This window comes from Macrotis lagotis, chromosome X (genome assembly GCF_037893015.1).
Source record: "Macrotis lagotis isolate mMagLag1 chromosome X, bilby.v1.9.chrom.fasta, whole genome shotgun sequence".
NCBI lineage: Eukaryota > Metazoa > Chordata > Mammalia > Peramelemorphia > Peramelidae > Macrotis > Macrotis lagotis.
This window is the reverse complement of record NC_133666.1, coordinates 250,652,283-250,675,903: the sequence shown is the minus strand read 5'-3', so window position 1 is coordinate 250,675,903 and position 23,621 is coordinate 250,652,283. Positions and strand designations below refer to the sequence as shown.

The 23,621-nt window shown below is 35.5% G+C and overlaps 1 protein-coding gene across 3 annotated transcripts; it reads left to right on the top strand.

The window, feature by feature from the left end:
- Positions 1-1,166: 1,166 nt before the first annotated feature.
- MTX3 (metaxin 3) lies at positions 1,167-15,309 on the top strand. 3 transcript variants are annotated; one of them, XM_074199485.1, is made up of 9 exons: positions 1,167-1,265; positions 1,693-1,762; positions 2,409-2,485; positions 4,852-4,944; positions 5,401-5,583; positions 5,871-5,947; positions 6,461-6,618; positions 7,678-7,766; positions 10,608-15,309. In XM_074199485.1, the coding sequence occupies exons 1-9, from the start codon at positions 1,185-1,187 to the stop codon at positions 10,716-10,718; spliced, it is 939 nt and encodes a 312-aa protein (XP_074055586.1). In that variant the 5' UTR covers positions 1,167-1,184; the 3' UTR covers positions 10,719-15,309. The 3 variants fall into 3 exon arrangements, with proteins under 3 accessions (XP_074055586.1, XP_074055587.1, XP_074055588.1); XM_074199486.1 differs by lacking the exon at positions 1,693-1,762; XM_074199487.1 differs by lacking the exon at positions 7,678-7,766 and having other exon boundaries at positions 10,608-10,699.
- Positions 15,310-23,621: the final 8,312 nt, after the last annotated feature.

Sequence of the window (23,621 nt, the reverse complement as noted above, 5' to 3'; positions counted from 1 at the left end):
TTTCTGAGAAATAGAAATTGAGGCCTATGGCTTGAACTAATTTAGCATTATATCCCTGAGAAGTCAGCATTTCTGCTCCTCACAGATTTTATAATGGGATGGGGAATAGGTGGGCTTCAAGTTTTTAATAGCTTTGAATAATGGAAGGGGAGTAGGTGGTCTTTTCAGGCCAGGGTAAGGATTTATTGTTTTGTTGATAGAGCTTGTCTTGTGCCTGGAGGAGGTATGAGGGTAAGGTATTTTACAGAAGTTCAGTGACCTCATCAAAAATACACCAAGAAATAATGCTACTAGAAAAAAAATAGAAGAGAATCTGAAATATCTCACTGGAAAAACAACTGATCTGGAGAACAGATTGAGGAGAGATTAAATAAGAATTGTAGGACTACCTGAAAGTTATGATAATAATTATTAATGGAAGTTGATTTGAACATCTAGTACAAGAGGGGAAAAATAGAAATAAATCTACTATTCATCACCTGAGATTCCAGGAAGAAAACTTACAAGAATGTCAAAGTCAAGCTTCAAAACTCCCTGATTGAGGAGAAAATATGCAAGAAAAGAAAAACAAAAAGTCCCAAACAATTTAAATACCGCAGAAAGAGTCAGAATTTCACAAAACTTGGCAGCTTCTATTCTCAAACACCATAGGTCTCGGAACGGTATAGTCTAAAGAGCAAACAAGCTGGGGTTGTGTCCAAGAATAACCGGAAAATTTGAGTATCATCTTGAATGAAAAACAAAACCAGGTCATTTGAGAAGCCATGCTGGGAGCTCTTGGAGGCCTTGCTACTTTATCTAGCTGAACAGGTACCCAGTCCAGTGGCACAAAACCCTGGTGCAGACTGATACCGGTTCAAAAAAAACCACCTTCTTATTGAGTGAATGACTGGAAGGTGTTGGAACACAAGTCCAAGGGTCTGGGTGCAAATCCTTGCCCTGAAGCTAGGGACCCGGGTAAGCGTGCTGGATTTGGCTTCACCAACCTGTCAGCTCCGTGAGCCCGGGGCTTATGGCAGCCCTTGCCCTCAGGGCGCTTACAAAGTGAGTGATATTGTGGATAAAGGATGTTGTTCCCGGAGCACAACTGGCCAGGCGTTCGCCTCGCCGGCTCCCACGTGCCGGAAACGGAGCGCGGAGGGGGCGGGCACTTCCGGGGCACCGGAGGTCGCAGTGGCGGCAAGATGGCGGCCCCCTTGGAGCTCAGATGCTGGGGCGGCGGATGGGGGCTCCCGTCTGTCCACAGCGAGTCCCTGGTGGTTCTGGTAAGGGGCCCGGCTCTCGGGGAGGGTGGGGTGAAGGGGCCGCAGGCGCGGAGCCGCTGAGGCGCAGTCTGGGCCCCCCCCCTCCCACGGGAGCCGACCGCTTGCTCGGTTGCCGGGGCGGGGGCGCCCACGGGCCCGGGCCTAGAACTGGGCTTCTGCGCCTTCCCGCCTCTGTGCCCTTGGCCGGGCGCCGCTTCTCCCCGGCCTTCCGGTTCCTCGCGCCTTGGTGAAGGGGGCGGGGCCTCGCTGCCCCGCGTCCCGCCCCCCGCGCGGCTGTCCCAGCTGCGCCCCGGGGTCAGCCCCGCCCCCGCCCCGCCCCCGCCCCAGCCCCGCCCGGGGTCAGCCCCGCCCCCGGGCCAGCCCGTGGCAGGTGGGGGGTGCCGGCGCCGGGCGGAAGGCGGGGTCTGACCGCGCGCTCTGTTTCCAGGCCTACGCCAAGTTTTCTGGCGCGCCCCTGAAAGTCAGTGTCATAGAGAACACCTGGAGAGGTTCACGAGGTAACAGTGGAACGTTTGCACTCTTTTCTTCCGCCTCCATCTTCCACGTATTTTCAAATGATTTTTTTTATACGTTACTAAAATATTCTTGTTTAAGAGTAAACCGAATACCCCCCCCAATATAGACCTGCATGAGCGATCAAGAGAAAAAAATTAAAATTAAAAATATTTTCAAGTGGTGAGGCTGTCATTGATGACAAAGAGGATCTTTCCTTTCTTTCTTTTTCTTTCTTTTTTTCTTTTAAAGTCTTCTGCATGTTGCTTTTAGCTCGATGGAAGTTGTGTTTGGGGGTAATGCAACATTTTAAACCTTTTCTTCTGCCCCGATCTCCGCCCCCCCCCCCCCCCCCCCCCCGTATTTCAGGTTAAAGTGGTGAGGTTGTCATCGATGAACTTGACCAAGGGAGGAGAGCCCTTAAAGTCTTAGGTATTTTGCTTGTAGCTCAGTAGAAGTTCTATTTGGGATATTTCAGTTCTTGGTATAAGCCAAGTCAGAATTCCAAAATTCCTTATACAAATTTAAAAATATATGTGCTTACTCATATTGTCCCTTCAAATGGTATAAATTTAAAGCATTGGTCATATTAAGTGAAACATTGTGTTGGATGTAAACTATTCTTCAATTACTTATAGTTCTGATTTATAGGAGATGTACCTATTTTGACATCAGAAGACAATATCGTATCTCAACCAGCAAAAATACTTAATTTTTTGAGAAAACAGGTAGGTGGTCATTTTATCTATTAAGAAAAAAAGGACTGTTACCCTACTCCTTTGTTTCATTTCAGTTTTTTATTTATTTTTCTTCCCCTCGTGCATTTTATGGTTAAAACATTTTTTCATGGGGCGGCTAGGTGGCACAGTGGATAGAGCATGGGCCCTGGAGTCAGGAGTACTTGAGTTCAAATCCAGCTTCAGACACTTAATAATTACCTAGCTGTGTGGCCTTGGGCAAGCCACTTAATGCAACCCCCCCCAACATTTTTTCATAAGAGCAATTATTTTCATTGGGCATATCTGTTCTTTATTGTATTTAAAGTATTTCTCTAAATAGCCAATTGTTAGCCTTCAGGACCCGGGCTCCATTATATGTAATAGACAAATGTTTTACACATATATAATAGAAGTTATAGCTGACATAGGTTTGTAATATTTAGTTTGTAATTTTTTAAACTGAATAATTTACCTAGCAATTTATTGAGTCTCTAAAACATGTTAAATAAAAGTTCTCACATTCACTGATACTAGACTTGGGTTCATACCCCATCTCAGACAATTACTGGATGGGACCTTGAACAAATCATTTAACTTCTGTGCCTCAGTTCTTTTATCTATAAAATGAAGTCCTTAGACCAGAATGACCTCCAAGGTCTTTTCTGGTTATAAATCTGTGATCCTTTGAGCTTCAATTTGGAAATGGCCATTTAGTTTAGCTCTGTCTTATGTAGGAAGACCCTCAGTTAGTGGCTTTTCTATTCTTGAACTACATCAGGACTGAAGTACTCCTTATCTCCTGAAGCAGAAATCTGCATTTAAAAGATTTTTTTAGTTATCAAGTAATTTCTGTGTATAGTGAGATGAAATCTGTCTCTTTGTAATTTCCACTTTCCATCTAATGATTTCGGTTCTCCCTTAGACATCTAAGAATTGTTCAAGTCTTATTTTTCCCTTCAAGTATTAAGACTCTTTCATGGCTCAGTTTGTCTTTTTAACTATAAAATCAAGGTATGGTTGATAGATAATTACATGAATAAATCTAATAATTTTCCTTTAATGAGAGGGGTAGCCTGGGAGCAACACAAACTGGCTTTTTGAGACCAGGAAGACATAACTGCTTTTGTGTTTTGTTTTTTTTTTGTTTGTTTGTTTTAGGTTTTTGCTGAGTAATGGGGTTAAGTAGCTTGCCCAAGGCCACACAGCTAGGTAATTATTAAGTGTCTGAGGTCGGATTTGAACTCAGGTACTCCTGACTCCAGGGCTGGTGCTCTATCCACTGCGCCACCTAGCCGACCCTGACATAACTGCTTTTGACAAATACTTTCTGTGTGACTCTAGACAAATCACTCAGCCTCTCAAGTGCTCTTCTAGGCAACTCACTGAGACTAAATTAAAGAGAAGGACTCTCTCTCTCTCTCTCTCTCTCTCTCTCTCTCAGTGAAATCATAGGACAAGTCTCTTTGTCTGTTCTATTAATCATCAGATCAATCCATTAATCATCAAAATACTTGAATATCTACCATCTTTATGGTACTTTGATAAAGAAGCAATCAAATTGTAATAGTACTTGGCAATCCCCAAACTTGCCCTACATTTTTTTCAACCACATATGTATTTGCTTGTGTGTTTGAAGCATACTTCTTCCTCCTCCTAAAATTTTTACCAAAAAATTCAAAGTCTTTTAAGATATAGACACTTTTTATGTTGGTGGATATTAATTAAAATAAGTCTTACAGTATGATAGATACATATAATCATATGTAAAATGAGGATAAATAAGGTAGATTGGGAGCCATTTCCTAATAGACATTTCTGTGCCACAAATATTGCAGGCTGGTTAACAGTGTCTGGCAGCTTCAACAGAAAGGCCAGGGAATGGCTATGTGTCTCCTTTATACAATCCCTTCTTGTAAGAATGAATCATATTTATAGAGAGAAATACGAACACTTTAAAGCGCTTTCAGAACTACTTACATTGCTCTAAAGTTAAGATGTAGTAGCTTCTATACAATAGAAGTATAGTTTTGTGACTAGGCATAAAGAAAAATAGACTAAAACCAGAGAAGTCACCTGAATTAAATGGAAATGGCTTTCTGATTTGCTTTAGAAGTATTATAGGATGTATTTTTATAGATTAGTTATAAACTAATTAGTTGAACTATTAAATACTTTATCTGGCTGAGTGTTTTAAAAAAATCCATAGGAGTTGCTATTGTAGATTTATAACATAAGATTTTTATTTGTCTCCTGTGCTCTTTTAATATGTTTATCTTATAAATCATTATGAGGGAGAGTAGGTTTCCTAATTTGCTTTGATTTATTGCCTTTGAAAAGGACCTTGACTGTCTTTGGGTTGCTTTGTTTTTTACTAGAAATATAATGCTGATTATCAACTCTCTGCAAAACAAGGTGCAGATACACTGGCTTACATTGCTCTCCTTGAAGAGAAGCTTCTTCCTGCAGTGGTAAGAGGAATCAGCTAATTATAATGTAATGGTTTATGGTGAAAACATAAATATTGTCTTAAACTACACATTATTAAACTTCTGTTGGGGGGGGGACCCTGGTTTAAATTATTTATTAAGGTTCCACAGTGTGTAATGCCCTAAGTGCATTCTGAACATCCTTATCTTTTAAAAACTTAGATGCATTATAATTAAATATTTAATAATTAAATATTATTAAAACATAGTGACACGTGATGTTCATTTTATAGGTAACAAGTTGTATTTACAGATGATTGGATAATACTTAATAATCCATTGGCATGGAATTAAATGAACTATAGTTAATAAGTCTTATAATTGGTCTAATAATCTATTTGAGAGCCATTCTAATTAGAACTCAGCTCAGAAGTTTATGAAAAATTGCAACATTCTCTTTTTTTTAAATTCTTTGTAATTTGTTTTTCTTTCTTGTAGCTCCATACATTTTGGGTTGAGAATGACAATTACTTCACTGTAACAAAGCCATGGTTTGCTTCACGGATCCCATTTCCATTGAGCTTGATTCTGCCTGGAAGAATGTCTAAAAGAGCATTGAACAGGATCCTCATTACTAAGGGAGAGCCTCCTCTTTACCATCTCAAAGAAGTAGAAGCCCAGGTACAGTATAAATGAGTTAAGAAGGCATAGACATCAGGAAAGGAGATAGGAGGAATAGCAAAGACCAGCAAAACATTGATAACATGGCGGCTAGGTGGCGTAGTGGATAAAAGCACCGGCCTTGAAGTCAGTCAAATCTGGTCTCAGACATTTAATAATTACCTAGCTGTGTGGCCTTGAGCAAGCCACTTAACCCCATTTGCCTTGCAAAAACTTAAAAAAATAAAAAAAATTGATAACATAAAGGATGCTTTTTCTATCCTTGAGATGAAATTTCTCTCTGTTAGATATATAGAGATGCCAAGGAGTGCCTAAATCTTCTATCACACAGATTGGGAACATCTCAATTTTTCTTTGGAGATACGTGAGTGACATTTCTTTTTCAGATACCAGTTTAATAATACTTGTAACAAGTGTAAAGTTGGAGATTATTTACTGAACAAAACAGTATTATATTGTAAAAATATAATAGTTCCTCACCGTTTCTATGCTAGACTAATGGTTTTTCAGTATAAAAAATTTTCCTCATTCTATGTATCAAAGTCAAAGACTTATCTACAGTCTCTAAGAAGCTGGTGTGTATAGGACTGGTTCATTACCATACTAACTCTGGTACTGGTCTAACTCTTGTGACACTTTTGGTCTCACTGATTTCTTAAGAGTAAATTAGGTGATTGATTAAAGGATTGGTGGGATACTTAATAGCTAAAATCTCCTTTGACCTTCTATAATGAAATGGAAATTAAAGTACTTGTTCCATAGCACTACCTGATACCATTTAGAATTAAGAGTCCTTTGAGTATAATTTCATTTAACATTCTAAATGAATATTGTCTTATTTTGTATAGTTTAAAAATAGTTTCTTAATTTCCTGTAGGCCTGCTACCTTGGATGCCTATGTATTTGGTTTCCTTGCACCTCTTTACAAAGTACACCTCCCTAAGGTCCAGTTACAAGAGCACTTAAAACAGCTCTCCAATCTGTGTCGATTCTGTGACGATATCCTGAGCTGCTATTTTAGGCTTAGCTTTGCAGGTAAGTGATCTTTTGGTTTGTTGTATTTTTGTGTATAAACCAAGGGAATTTTTTTCTTGTGGAGGTTTAGTAGAAACTTTTTGGAAATTACTGTGAGTCCATCATTTTAATGGAGATTTGTTTTTTTTAAAGACTTGTTTAAATGCTCATTGTTTTATAATATATTTTTTAAAAACTGCATTTAAAAAACTTTCAGACCACCATTTTATTCTCGTGTGTTGATCCAAATATAATCGAAGAGATAGAGATTTTGGGTTTTTAAACTATTCTGATTCTGTAAATTTCTTGTTTTTAAAATGTTGAACTTGTTTAATTGAAAAGATTCTTTTTTCTAGAAAAAAAAAAAATATATATATATATGTATTTTCTGATGAGAGATAGTTTTTTTTTCCTTAAAGGATAAAGATAATTAGTTTAATGCTTACATATCGCCCAAAGCATTTACTTGCTGCCCCTAGTCAGCAGGGGATAGATTTAGATGAGCGATACTTCATTGGTTATTGGAAGCAGTGATTACTTAGGGGAATTTGTTCTTGTGAGGGCCTGATGTAGTTGATGAATGTGAGCAGAAAATATGTCTGACGCCTTACTTATCCTTATAAAAGATATAAGATATCCAGCAGAGTGAGTGTATAATATTTGTGGGGGAGAGAGTGATTTTTGAATAATTGAACCTAGCAAGTAATGCTGCCACTGCTAATGAGGGAAGACCACACAGACACTTTGATAAATGACCCAATCAAAATGAGAGGGGAAGCATCTGACAGTTTAAATTTTCAGGGGAAAATGTTTACTTCTGCCTATCTTTCACTAATGACTATGCCTACTGTATGAAACTTCAGCTGAAATAGTCTAAATTGCCATGCAGTTCATCCATAATCCTTCTTTGATGCCACATTTGGAATTTTCTGTTTGGAGCAAGAATTAACTTTGCATTTAGGCCCCAAATGCTTTTTTTCTCTTTGTTCTGTGCTCATACAGCAGGTGGGCTAAATGGGCTTTGCAAATGGCTTTTCAAAAATTTCTTGTCATTCTCTGATTTCTGTCTTGGCTTTTTAGGCTTCTCTCCAGTGGGACAAGATACAGTAGATGCAAATCTGCAGAAACTCACACAACTTGTAAATAAGGAATCCAACTTGATTGAAAAGGTCATGTTTGCTTTATCTCTGCTGTCTGATAATTCTCTTTTCCACTTTTTCAGTTACTGTTGCAATTTAGGTGTGCATTAGCATTAATGTTTAATAAATTACCTTTACCATTATGGAGCCTTTTCAAAATAATTTTGAAATGGGGGTTAAATAATCATTTATTAACAACAAAATACAATTTAGTGTCTTGAAGTAATAAACCAATTACTATGAGGAAAGATGACTGAATCATTGGGAATTCTATTGAGTAATCTAGTGAAGCAGATATAATAGCTGCTTGGTTTGGGTCATGATATCATTTCATGGTCAACTATATGCATGTTGGCAATGCTGGATAGTTTGCAATGCATGTAATTGTATACATTTTGTAAACTAAACTCCTCATTCATTAGCTCTGTCTTCCTTTTTTTTGAAAATTGACTTAATATTTCTTCTCATTAAGATAGCTTCATCATCATATTCCTCCCTATGCACAAAGCCCATTTGTCCCCTTATCCTAACCTTTCCTTGACTAAACCAAGAGGAGATAACATAAGTGTTCTCCAGTTTTCCAATAGTACAGATATTTTGCCATTATTTGGGGAAGGAATGTATATTTGAGAAGGTGAAGATTCAGGGAACCCTCAGGGTGAGTTGAGGAACAAGGATTTCATAGAACAAAATTTTAAAATGACATTGTTTTGCTTCCCTTTTGAGAACAATGTTCTTCACCTTTTGTCCTATGGACCCCTCTGCCTGGCTGGTGGAACAGATGTTTTTTTCCTCATAATAAGATTTTTAAATGCACAAAATAAAATTCATAGGATTACAAAAGAAAATGTATTAAAAACTGGTTGTCAACCTTAAAAAAATCTTGAATTTTAGCTTAATAATTATTGTGTTAGTTTTTTTTTTTAAAGATGCTTTGCATCTTAGTTCTCTTGCTTCATAATTTTTACAGTTTAGTTAGCTCTTACCATTTCTTGATATGGCCTTATCAACATCATATCCAGAATTGTGGGGAAGTAATCTTTTAAGCACTTGGCAACTTATTAGAAAAGAAAATAAAGTAGAAAAATTAGATGATTTACTAACATTGATCTAGAACCCTCTGTGATTTAAGACATCAAGATATTCAGTATATTTCATGATCCCTTTAGATATTCTACTGTTAAATTGGAGTTGCCCCTAATATTTCTACTTGCGACATTTAGGAAACAGAACTATGGTAATTGGTATTATGGAAGAAAACAGAAACGTCTGTAATATAACTCAAGTGTCTTATTAACTAGCACTTTAGGGCTTTCCACCCTCAGGTTCCCTGAAGGAACTTACTCTGATTCCCCCAGCGATACACCATCTGCTATGACTGGCCCTTCCAGCACACACACCTTTCTTCCCTTCTTATGGAAAGACTTGGAGAATCATTCACCAAACTTCTTTTGTAGAACCACTGCTCAAATTACTGGCAGAAAAAAGTAAAGGACACTGATAAAACAGTTCTTATAACGAAAAAATTCAGAATTCTGCACAAATGATTAAACTAGCTTACTGCCAAAACTTTTAATTTCAAAAATTGCACATTTAACCTATTTTACTAAAAAGATGTTTATAACAAGGGTCACTGTATATGAATGCATGTTATTAGCTTTGCATCTGTAAAGCTGAGGTGAGGGTGACTTTTTTTTTAACTTGTGGCTGGGATGTGGAGTTACTGGATATGTATAAAAAGCACCTTGAGCTCTGTTGAGAGATCAGCCTGTTAATCGGGTAAAAACATGTTGTTTATTATTCATTTTCCTGTCTGGATGACAACTGTTTTAGGAGCTGTTTTGAAACTGAATTAAATGCCAAAGGCCAAATGGAATCATAAGTCCCCCAAGATAGAAAAATCAGATCCCTGGTAGAATTAAGAAGTTGGGCAGTGTTCCTAATTATCTCTCCCTGTTGATTTGGGAAATCCAGGAATCCAGCAGACTATATGGATCTGAGAATTCACTAAACCATGTTTCATCTAGTCAGGGTATCCTGTTTTTCTAAATTGCATATCTCCTTTATTATCTCATTTCTCTGAATATAGAAAGGGCTTACTATATGCTTATTAAATTGAGCTGATGCTAATTTGCCCTGGGAATAATGAGCTTTTCTCCCTTCCTTTAGAGTAAGCCATTTTAGACAGGGAGTCCTGGGCCTTCCTTTATATTATAAATCTTCATCTCTAGATAGGACTGAACCATTTTCTGAAAAAATCTTCATAGTCAGAATGAGTGGGGGCTCGAATGATTGTTCCCTGATATTTTTTGCTTTCTTCTCTCTGACAGGTTTCTGTGGGTCAGGTATCATTGCTCCCTGCTAATGCGGCTTGATAAAAATACTTGGCCTAGTTCCTATTAAAATTCTGTAGAATAGAATCAAAGGCATTACCTGTGATTGTCCCTCTGATCAATTAAGGTATCAGAGATTAGCTGTTGGGTCTTTTTCCTGCTATTTTACCATTTTAACTGTAAATCAAAGACATGTGAGGCGGCGGCTAGGTGGCACAGTGGATAGAGCACCGGCCCTGGAGTCAGGAGTACCTGAGTTCAAATCCGGCCTCAGACACTTAATAATTACCTAGTTCTGTGGCCTTGGGCAAGTCACTTAACCCCATTACCTTGCAAAAACTTTAAAAAAGAAAGAAAGAAAGAAAGAAAGAAAGAAAGAAAGAAAGAAAGAAAGAAAGAAAGAGAAAGAGAGAGATGTGAACCTATGGGCCCAAGAAACACTGCAAACCAGAAATTTTGGATGTGGAGACCATAATTCCACTAATGATGCTAAAGTCATGAGTCAGATGATCAGATATATGTTTTGTCTTTTCTGTAGATGGATGACAATCTTCGCCAAAGCCCTCAACTTCCTCCTCGGAAACTGCCAACTCTCAAATTAACTACAGCAGATGAAGAAAGCAATTCATTTCAACCCCTTTCACCCTGACAGCCATCATTTTCTCTGCATGTTCTTCAGTTGCCTTCAAATCATTTGAATGTCTCAGTAATCTTATAAACAAGTGTAGTCAGGCAAAAGGAAAACTGTTGTAATGGGTACACATAAGACATTAAGACTAAAAGTAGACCCTTTCCATGCTGCTTGTTACTCTATTTAGAATTTTGTAGTCCAGCCTGATCATGCTCTAAAATGCAATTAGGGTGAATTTTTAAAAAGAAAATATATCAAACTGTATGAAATTATCTTAACTTGGGCAAATTTTTGCCTTTGGTTCGCACATTGTTAATCAAAATCTATAATTTCATTTTTCTGAATGTGTACTCTAAATTTATTCCAGTGTATTCATTTAATCTCCTTCAAACATTATATGTAATACTGTATAAACTATTTGAGGTTTTTTTCCTCTGTTAAGAAATCTATAGTCTCCCTTAGTATTAGGAGAAGTATAAAAACTTTCATTATTAATGGAAAATCCTGTCTTTAAAAAGCAGTTAAAAAATGAACTTTTAAGTTTTTAATTACATCTTTGGTTTGGGTACTGTACACATCAAATATAAATGATGATTTCATATTATATTGCCTGACCCAGTGCCCTTCAGAATATTTTTATCAATGCTAATGTGAATACATATTGTAGGCTAGTAAGGGCCCTGATTAGTGTAATGGTCAGTGTGCTAATTTTATACACCTATTCTTTTGACTTTATCTCTAGATCTAGTTTGGGGTCTATTTTGGATTCCAAGAGAATTGAGTCTGTTGGTTTTTATATGCCAAACCATCTCTAACTTTGCCCAGCTGTTAATAATCACTCAGGATAGCCCAGGGCTAGAGTAACAAGGGTACTGCATGTCAAATTCTGTAGTTATCCTAGGCTTTTCTCTAAACCATTATATAAGAGAATTGTATGGTATATTCAAAACCTTTACAACAATCAGCCAGGCTGTGTCTTAGACAGCAGTTGAAAACCCAAAGGCATAACTTAGAAAGCAGCTTTAGATTTTTAAGAATATTTTTTATCATTATTGGTTACTAAAGTGCTTAAAGGATTCAGCCATGAGGGCCATTTCAAATTAAAAGCCTGCTTATTCTCATGGCTAATAAGCTTTTATCTTAGAATTACATGTGGGATTTTAAAAATATAGCATCATGTTTTTCGATCAGTGTCTTAAAGATTATTAATGGTGCTCAGCTTATCTTAGCAAGTTGTAATTCAGAGACCCATTTGTCCAGAAATAGGTTTCATATTTAAGAGACCACTTTGTTCATTCATGTTGATTGAACTCAGCAGTTTCTTGAATCTGTGCTTCCTAAACTATTTAATTTATTCTATCTTTAACTATTTAAGTATGAATCCATAGATAAGTTCTTGTAAATATTGAATCTTGAAAGTTTTAGCTAACATGGAAATGTCATCTTTAAAAGTTCCTTTATTTCTTCACTTACTTTGGGGAAAATATATTAACTAGTTTTTCATGTTACTATTTAAACATTTGTTTCTGCTTCATTTATAAGGATATGTTTAGATATAACAGTAGTCAAATCTTCATGAATGTTTTGAAAATCATGGACTTAGGAATTTACTATTTGGGGAATCATATGTGTAACAAACAATGAGCAAATTTATGAATCACACTTTTGCTTATGCCTTGTTTAAAATGAACTATTTTAGCAAGATATTTAGCTTTCCTTAAGGATATTAATGTCTCTAAGTAAATAAAAATGTTTAAATTTCCACAAGTATTTATGTGACTTTAGGGTTTATAAAATGCTTTATATTCATTTTCTTCAATAGCATACTTTTTTATATTTCATAGTTGGGATCAAGTTCAGATATTGCTATTATGTGCTAATATCTTCAGTCAAAAGAAAAGACCTTTAAAATTTGTTATACTTCACAGTAAGCAAGTAATCATGTGTGATTTGTTTGCTAATTGTTTTCTCTAGCTTTGAATGTCCTTACCTATATCAGGTTGAATAGTTGTTCCAAAATCCTTTTGCTAAGAGCAGGACCTAATATTGATGAGTGAGGATTACAGATGTATTGATACATATTTTTTCCTTTTTCATTAGATAACCTTTGGCTTTAAAGAATTTAAATTTGATATTTGAAGCTAAACCTAGTAGAAAGTACTATAGGAAACATATATCAGAAGGAAAGGGGCCAAAAATTTGCAGATTTAATCAAGGATTGTTATCAATCTAAGTTAGTATATGTTTTAGACTGAGTTTGAGTTTTGGGGAAACTAATCTTGGACCAAAATCCTGGAGACTGTTAGGGAAGTTAGGGAAAATGAGATTTGCTTGGTTCATGTCTCTATGAGATGGCATAGATTTTGGGGAAAAAATGTAGGGAAAGAGAGGAAGACAGACAGTACCCAGAAAACTAAGATGCAGCTCCTGCATTGTGTTGTTTCTTTGCTCCCCTCCCCAAATGTTTCACATCAGTAAATCAAAGTTCAATATAAATGTGTAAATTCAATTTGGTCACTTGGGGATTGAAAATTGGTTAAATCCATAATCAAATTTATGACTTTTCAGTTTGAAATTGTATTTCTGCCTAATATATGTTACTAACAACCTACTAGAGGCATCTCAAGATAGTGAAGAAAAGGGTCATGCAAAATCTATTGAATATAACTGAAACAATAGCATTAAGAACTTTGCTCTAAGTAAACACCATCAACATCAGTTCATTGTTTGCTTGATTCTAACTCCTGAAAAGAAAATGATAGAACCAATGTGTTGTCAAGGACAGTCTGAAGAAGTACATTATTTATATCAGATGCATTAGGAGAGTTTCTAGAGGCTGCTACTTGAAGGAGGAGGCTCTATTTAGAATTTCAGAATATAAAGTTTTATAATGATAATAGGAGATGGAAAAATCAAGCTTGGTTGAACCAAGTAACTACACTTTTGAGTTAAACTAGGACCTCTCTCAATTTATTATGGAACTGTCTTCCAGATTCACTCTGTGGTCTCAGATTGGACCAGGAGATGCGATTATAATAGTGACAGGTTCTCTTACAAGGTTTAATCCTGTAAAACTAGTAGATGGAAGAAGGGAATAAAAGGTAAACATTTAATTTGGAATTTAACCTTTAGATTATTAATTGTATTTGAAGATATGAAATCCTAAGAAAAATTAAAAAATTTTGAAAGTGGAAAATTTTGGATTGAAATTTGTTGTGCATATGTTTGTGATGAATAATATATTTAAGCATTTTTTCCCTATGGAGCATTTTCCTCTTTAAATTATTTCTGCAGACATATCTGTGGTATTAAATAATCATAATTCCTGTAATTTGAAAGCAAGCAGCACAGTATAATTATTATAAGCAAAAGAAAAATGTATCTGCTCTAAAGGAAGCACTGGCTTTTTACAAGATAATAGGAGGGTGAAGGGAAGAAAACTATCCTTTGTTAAATGAGAAGTGTAGAGACCTGAGTTCTAGTCCTGACTGCCATTTATTATCTATGCCTGAACAGGACCCTTTCCCTCTGCAGCTCAGAAAACTGCAAAGGGAAGCCCTAACTGGTTTCCAAATACTGTGATTTATGATTTGTTGATGCAGGGACTTGATGCACAAGTTCTTCGTTCTTGGGAAGGCTTGAATGATTGGGATTTTTTCTGCTTGTGGATAAATGTATAATTTTTGCCAGATATACTTATAAAAGATAATAAAACTTTTACAGTTTTTGACTAGATTGAAAACATCCTGTTTGGGACTTGATACTAAAAAAAGCTTTTTTTGATAAAAGAAATAGGGAAAGGACTCATGTACCAAATTATTTTATAGTTAGCAAAGAATTGGAAACTGATAGCATACCAGTAAATTAAACACTGAACAAATGACTAAAATGTGTGATAGAATACTTTTGGGCTATAAGTAAAGAAGGGAACAATTTCAAAGAAACCTGTGAAAACAAGTATGAACTGAGTGAAATAAGTAGAATTATAAGAATAATTTATATAACAAATATTATAAAATCAACTTTGAAAGACTTGAGAACTCATTAAATGCAATGACCAACTGGTGATCTTGAGGTCACAGGACAATTTCCTCATAAGGGAGGATGTTACATACTCTTGGGGAAAAACTGACAGTAACATTATTTAAAGTGTTCCACAAATGATACTTTGAAAGCAAGTAGCACAGTACAATTATTATGAGCAAAAGAAAAGTATATCTGCTCTAAAGGAAGCACTGGCGTTTTACAAGATCAACTTGTTTTTTTCTTCCTGTTAACATCCTACCAAAATAATAATTTACCTGATTTATATCAGCAATTTGGCCAGCCCCAGGGAAGCCATCCAGACTCATAGAATAAGAACCTCACTTTCAGAAGATCATTGTGGAACACACTTCCAGCAGGCATGTACCTTCCTTCTGGAACACGTCCTTTATTTTGGATAGATCTATTGCTCTGTGTTCTCCAACACAGCATTGGCCTTATGAATTATACCTTATGTTTGTGTGTATATATGTATGAGCTGTATGATGACCCCCCTTTTCCTTCCTCCTCTTCCTCACTGCTTGCAATAAAGCTTTGAATTGAAATGAATCCTATTGTATATGTTATTCTCAGAATTGAAACTCATAGGGCATTGTTTTCCCCCATGACTGACTGGCCCACAGGTCTTTCTTTAGACATAAATTGAGTACACAGACAAGGACTTATTGACAGCTGTACTTGTTATCAGAATGTACCATAAACTTAGTTGTAGAAAGCAAGGGTCAGTAGGGGAATCCAACATCCTCCCAGATGAGACTGCTTTATACTTTATACTAGGATAAAAGTTGTCTCAAAATTCTTAACTATAATTCTAGAAGATTCTTTATGAAATATGCTAACTGATGGAGAGGTGATACACTCGGGATACAGGCAGATATATCTACATACACCCATATACAAGTGTAAATATGTTATATGTATGTATATATCCCAACTTATACAACATATATATGGCCAAAAAAGGCATTTGTTTTGTCACAGGTTTAATTTGGTATATTGGCAAAATGCTATATATCAAATTTAAAAGTTTACTCAGATAATTTTGCTATTTTTTGTACTTTTTAATATTTCTGTGGGTTACAAATGCATCTATAAATGAAGAAATGTTTAATATTTGCAAGTTCATGAGATATTGAAAACATTGAAAAGAGAAATTATCAACATTATAGCAAAGTAGTTGTTTCTGGGGTTAATATCAAACTCCATAATATCAGATGCTGAAAAATCCCTATCAGAAAAAAGGAAAAATAAAATTTAGATTTTGGCTCATGGAATATTGATGGGTATCATTTTCTAAGCTCTCACTATCAACAATTTCCACTTCTCTTGATAATTTATTTTTTCATCATCAAGGACTTTTGCAAACTGAAGGTTTATAAATGGATTGGATCAGCTATCTTTTGTAAATTTTTATTCTTAATTGGATGCTAATATTTTTAAGCAGGCTTATTTCTTTTGCATATTTCAGAATGTAGTTATGCCAAAGCAGGAAAGAGAAGTCAGAAGATATATTGTAGAAAAGCCTTGAGACCATAGATAGAAAGGAGAGTATCCAGATTTTGCACCATCTTAGTCATTTTATCATATAACCACTTTGTTTTTGTAAACCAACAAGGGTGAACAAAGTATAGCTACAGGGAATATTAAGTTACTGGAAAAACAGGAATTTGGTTTGCTCATACAGACATAATCTCATTTTATTGTTCTTAATTTATTGTGCTACATAGATATTATGAGGGGACTTTTTATTGTTGCTTTGTTTTTACAATGAAGGTTTGTGGCCACCCTGCAGGGTTGAGCAGGGTCACTGAAGCATTTAAAAAAATGCAGAGAAGTAAGTGACATCTTCCAGCTAGTGATTTCCTTGGGACAAGATCAGAAAGACATGGGATTATCCAAGATTATTCAAATTGTCTTCATGATTGGATAGTTCATTATTATAACTAGGGCAGACTGAAGGGAAGGAGGTCTTCTGACATCAAACAGTAATTTGGGGACAAGACCAGAAAATGTCACCTTTAGAAATTGAAACTAAGAGTCACTAGCCAGGAGTAGAAAGCTCTTGACCTCCAGTCAGTGATTTGTAAATGTATTATTGATAAAACTATAGTGTCTCCCAAATGTGCTCAAGAGACCAGGCTATCTCTAGAAACTTCATTTGTTTTTATTTATTTGATTTGGTTTTTTTCCTACCAAACTAAAAGATGGAATAATGGCTGGTTTTGTGTAGGAAGACCTAGATTCAAATCCAGGGTTCCTGCCTGTGACCTTTGAACTTTGCAACCCTCTTTGGGCTTCAGTTTCATATCTAAAATCAAATGAATGTGATTGTATGATTTCACATCCTTTCTGATGATAAATCCTATGATCCTATAAAACAAATATAAAATTAGAAAAACTTTAAGATAAGATCCAAATTGGTCATTGTTAATCCAGTACTATCCAAAGTAGAAAGGGGTATCAGATAAACAGGATTATTCTGGTCCCTAAAATGTTAAGTTCTTCACTGGAGCACAAATAACCATCTAGGCTTTACCCCAGTTCCCTTGATTCTGGTTCTTTGTTCTCCAAGAAACTTCCTAACGGACTAGTTTGTTTTTTCAGGATTTGGGAAAGAGATGTTTTTCATAATCACCATGGGGTATTATTGTCACTGGAAAGCTCTACTCCTACTCCTTCGTCCCTACTCTCCCTCCTACTCCATTTTAAATTAATATTAGTTTTCAAATTTAAATAAATATGTTAAGAAAAGAAGAAATATTGTAAAGAAGCACAGAAAAGCAGGATAGCTTTGAAAGCTGTTTCAGGTTGAGCCTAAAAAGAAAAACATACAATATATAATAGTTCTGCTCTGTATTTAGAAATGCCCATTTTGATTGGGGGGAAATGATGCTTGAGTTCAGAATAAAAAATAATTTTCTAAAAGGGCTGTTAGTGATCAAGGACAATCTTAAGAGACTTGTTATGAAAAATGCCATCCACATCTAGAGAAGAAACTATGGAGTTTGAATGTAGAGTAAAGCATTTTTAAAACTTCTTTTATGTTGTTTCTCTATCTCTCTCTCTCTCTCTCTCTCTCTCTCTCTCTCATGATCTTCCCCTTCTCCCTTAGTTCTAATTATTTTTTCACAATATGTCTAATATGGAAATATGTTAAATATGTTTAAACATATAACCCATATCAGATTGTTCAGTGTCTTAAGGAAGGGGGAAGGAAGGAAGAAGGGGTGGTAGAAAAATATAGAACTCAAAAACTTGCAAAAGGATGAATGTTGAAAACTATCTTTGCCAATAATTGGAAAAAAATGCTGTTAACCAAAAATTATGATTCCAGAAGAATTGTAACTTGATTTATTGCAAAAGAAACAAACATGCATGTGGAACTCCTTATGCCAATTATGAAATAGTTTGCACTGTAGGCAGAAGCTTAAATATTTATTTAAAAAGGTAGGAAGTCTCATGGGAGAAGTGAAGGGCAATGCCCTCCTAAATGAGAGTGGTATGGGAGGATGAAGGGAGCAATAGGGAAAGGGAAAAGTGAGAAAGGGAGGGGAACAGAAATAAGCAGGATGGCAAAAGCAGCATTCTTTTCCCTTGGGAACTGCTAAACTATCAAAATATGATGGTCTGCTTATCTACAAAGGGACCCAGCTGCACAAACAGCTTATCAGTCTGATTTAGACTGACTGGTGCTTGCCTTGTAGGTGGTTTGACTCTCAAGGAGTCCAGCTCTGGAAAATATGGCACTCAAGGTTGAGAAATACATTATCAAACATTGGGTTTCACATATTATAGATATTTTGAAATATGTTGGTGTATCTTGGATATGCCTATACTTGGATATCTCAAATCTTATCCGTTCTAAATCAAACTATAAAAATTAATTTCAACAATTGAGATGTAAAATGCACTTGTATTATGTTCATGTAGGAACTTCACTCAGTTTCATCAGAATTCAAAGTTGCTATAGTGAGTAAAATAAAATGGATATTGGTTGTTCATGTTTGCCTTGCTACTAAAAATATTGTCAGAATGAAAATTTAGATTATTAAAAATATGTAACAAGTTTAGTCAAATATGAGTTGGGATAGAACCAAGAACAGTAGGTGGCAGGTAAAAGGAGGCAAATTTAGATTTAATAGAAGGAATAAATTCCAAAGTGCAATGGGATGTCTTGAAAGGTGGAAGGTTTCCAATTCTTCGCCACCACAAACAGGGCGGCTATAAATATTTTTGTACAAGTGATGTTTTTACCCTTTTTCATCATCTCTTCAGGATATAGAGCCAGTAGTGGTATTGTTGGGTCAAAGGGTATGCACATTTTTATTGCCCTTTGGGCATAGTTCCAAATTTCTCTCATGAAAGGTTGGATGAGTTCACAGTTCCACCAATAGTGTAATAGTGTCCCAGATTTCCCACAACCCTTCCAACAATGATCATTAGCCTTTCTGGTCATATTGGCCAATCTGAGAAGTGTGAGGTGGTACCTCAGAGAAGTTTTAATTTGCATTTCTCTAATAATTAATGATTTAGAGCATTTTTTCATATGACTATGGATTGCTTTAATCTCCTCATCTGTAAATTGCCTTTGCATATCCTTTGACCATTTGTCAATTGGGGAATGGCTTTTTGTTTTAAAAATATGACTCAGTTCTCTGTATATTTTAGAAATGAGTCCTTTGTCGGAATCATTAGTTGTAAAGATTGTTTCCCAATTTACTGCATTTCTTTTGATCTTGGTTACAGTGGTTTTATCTGTGCAAAAGCTTTTTAATTTAATGTAATCAAAATCATCTAATTGGTTTTTGGTGATGCTCTCCAACTCTTCCTTAGTCATAAACTTCTCTCCTTTCCATAGATCTGACAGGCAAACTAGTTCTTGATCTTCTAATTTGCTTATAGTATTGTTTTTTATGTCTAAGTCCTGTAACCATTTGGATCTTATCTTGGTAAAGGGTGTTAGGTGTTGGTCTAATCTAAGTTTCTTCCATACTAACTTCCAATTATCTCCACAGTTTTTATCAAAGAGGGAGTTTTTATCCCAATGGCTGGACTCTTTGGGTTTATCAAACAGCAGATTACTATAATCATCTCCTGCTTTTACACCTAGTCTATTCTGCTGGTCCACCACTCTATTTCTTAGCCAACAGCAAACAGTTTTGATGACTGATGCTTTATAATATAATTTTAGATCAGGTAGGGCTAAGCCACCTTCTTTTGCACTTTTTTTCATTAAGCTCCTGGCAGTTCTTGACTTTTTATTTCTCCATATGAATTTACTTACAATTTTTTGTAACTCAAAGTAATTTTTGGAATTTTGATTGGTAGGGTCCTTAAACAGATAGTTTAGTTTTGGTAGAATTGTCATTTTTATTATATTAGCTCTACCTATCCATGAGCAGTTGATATTTGCCCAGTTATTTAAATCTGATTTAATTTGTGTTAGAAGTGTTTTATAATTGTTTTCAAAAAAAGATTCTGAGTCTGTCTTAGCAAAAAGACCCCTAAGTATTTTATATTGTCTGAGGTTACTTTGAATGGGATTTCTCTTTCTAGCTCTTCCTGTATCTTGCTAGACATATATAGAAAAGTTGAGGATTTATGAGGGTTTATTTTATAACCTGCAACTTTGCTAAAATTGCCAATTGTTTCCAGTAGTTTTTTGGATGCTTTCTTGGGATTCTCTAGGTAGACCATCATGTCATCTGCAAAGAGTGAGAGTTTTGTCTCTTCCTTCCCAATTCTAATTCCTTCAATTTCTTTTTCTTCTCTAATTGCTGAAGCTAACATTTCTAATACAATATTGAATAGTAGTGGTGATAATGGGCACCCTTGTTTCACCCCGATCTTATTGGGGATGCCTCTAGCCTCTCCCCATTGAATATAATGCTTGCTGATGGTTTCAGATAGATACTGCTAATTATTTTAAGGAACAGTCCATTTATTCTTACACTCTCTAGTGTTTTTAATAGGAATGGATGCTATATTTTGTCAAAAGCTTTTTCAGCATCTATTGATATGATCATATAATTTCTGATAGGTTTGCTGTTGATATAATTGAGTATACTAACAGTTTTCCTAATATTGAACCAACCCTGCATTCCTGGAATAAATCCTACTTGATCATAATGTATTATCCTAGTGATAACTTGTTGTAATCATTTTGCTAAGATTTCATTTAAGATTTTTGCATCTATATTCATCAGGGAGATAGGTCTATAATTTTCTTTCTGTTTTAACTCTTCCTGGTTTAGATAACAGCACCATATTGGTTTCATAGAAAGAGTTAGGCAGAGTTCCATCTTTCCCTATTTTTCCAAAGAGTTTATATAGAATTGGAACCAATTGTTCCTTACATGTTTGTTAGAATTCGCTTGTGAATCCATCAGGCCCTGGAGATTTTTTCTTATGGAGTTCAATGATAGCTTGTTGAATTTCTTTTTTTAGATTTTTCAAGGCAATGGGGTTAAATGGCTTGCCCAAGGCCACACGGCTAGGTAATTATTTTTTGAGGTCGGATTTGAACCGAGGTACTCCTGACTCCAAGTCCAGTGCTCTATTCACTGTGCCACCTAGCTGCCCCGAATTTCTTTTTCTGAGATAGGGTTGTTTAGGTATTTAATCTCCTCTTCATTTAACTTGGGCAACTTATATTTTTGTAAATATTCATCCATTTCACTTAGATTATCAAATTTATTGGCATAGAGTTGGGCAAAATAATTTCTAATTATTACTTTAATTTCCTCCTCATTGGTGGTGAGTTCACCTTTTTCATTTATGAAACTAGCAGTTTGGTTTTCTTCTTTCTTTTTTTTAATCAAATTGATCAGAGCTTTATCAATTTTATTGTTTTTTTCATAATACCAACTTTTGGTTTTATTTATTAATTCAATAGTTTTTTTGCTTTCAATTTTATTAATTTCTCCTTTAATTTTTAGAATTTCTAATTTGGTATTTAATTGGGGATTTTTGATTTGTTCTTTCTCTAATTTTTTTAGTTGCATGTTTAGTTCATTGATTTCCTCTTTCTCTAATTTATTCATGTAAGCATTTAAAGCTATAATATATCCCCTGAGAGTTGCTTTGAATGAATCCCATAGGTTTTGGTATGTTGTTTCATTATTATCATTATCTAGGATAAAATGGTTAATTCTTTCTATAACTTGTTTTTTGGTCCACTCATTTTTTTAAAATGAGGTTATTCAGTTTCCAATTTATTCTGGGTCTATGTCTCCTTGGCCCAATATTGCATATGAGTTTTATTGCATTGTGATCTAAGAAAGATATTCACTATTTCTGCCTTTCTGCAGTAGATCAGTAGGTTCTTATGTCCTAGTACATGGTCAATTTTTATATAAATTCCATGTACTGCAGAGAAAAAGGTATATTCCTTTCTATCCCCATTCAGTTTCCTCCATAAGTCTACCATATCTATTTTTTCTAATGATCTATTTGCCTCCTTAACTTCTTTCTTGTTTATTTTATGATTCGATTTATCTAGATCTGAGAGTAGGAGTTGAGGTCTCCCACTAGCAGAGTTTTGCTGTCTATGTCTTTCTGCAGTTCATTCAGCTTCTCCTCTAAGAATTTGGATGCTATCCTACTAGGTGCATATATATATATATATACATATATATATATATATATATATATATATGAAGTATTGAAATAACTTTATTGTCTATGGTACCTTTTAGGAGGATAAAGTTTCCTTCCTTATCTCTTTTAATGCTATTTTTACTGCTGCTTTGTCTGAGATAAGGATTGCTACCCCTGCTTTTTTTACTTCAGCTGAAGCAGAATATATTTTGTTCCAACCTTTTACCTTTCTTCTATATGTATCTCTCTGCTTCAAATGAGTTTCTCGTAAGCAGCATATTGTAGGATTCTGGTTTTTAATACACTCTGCTATTTGCTTACGTTTTAAGGGAGAGTTCATCCCATTCACATTCAAGGTTATGATTACCAATTCTTTATTGCCCTCCGTGCTATCTTCCCTCTGTATGTTTCCCCTTCCCCCCCTTTATCCATATTCCCCAATATTTTGTTTCTGAATACCACCCCCTTCAGTGTGTTTGCCCTTCTATATCACCCCCCCTTCTTTCCCCCTTCGCTTTTTCTATTTTTCCTTCCCTTCCTTTTGTTGGTTCCCCTTTTTTCCCCCCACTCTCCTTCCCTTTCTCCACCCCCCCTTTCCCCCCTTTAATACTTGAAAGGTTAGATGTTTTATAAGTTAACTGAGTATGTGTAGATTGACTTTAAGCCAAGTCTGATGAGAAGAAGATTCGGGTGTTTCTCATCTGCTCCCTTCTTCCCCTCTATTACCATAGGTATTCTGTACCAATCAGTGTAATGAGATTTACCCCATTCAATCCCCGCCCTCCTTCCATCTCTTTCCTGTCCCCCATTTTAAGGAGGTAGTGTTTCTTTTTAGATCATTCTATCTGAGTCATAGAAAATTCTGAGTATCTGTCACTTCTAGTTAAGTAAATTCTATCTAATAGAGTTAAAATTCTTGAGAGTTATTAGCGTCTTTCTCCCAAGTGGGGTTAAAAGCTACCCTATCCCATTAGATAGCAGTCTTATGGATAGATCATGAATGTCCATCATTTCTGGCTAGGTATATTCTCTCTAATTTAGAGTTACAGTTCTCAAGATTTATGAGAATCTTTTTCCCCATGCTGGGATATAGGCAGTTTCAACTTACTGGATAGCAGGTTTTATCCTTTTACTGCCCCCCCCTTTTTTTAACCTTTTCATGTGTCTCTTGAACCTCCTGTTTGATGTCCAGATTTTCTTTTTAGCTCTGGTCTTTTCATCAGGAATTTTTGGAAATCTTCCATTTTGTTAAATGTCCATCTTTTTCCCTGGAAGAGA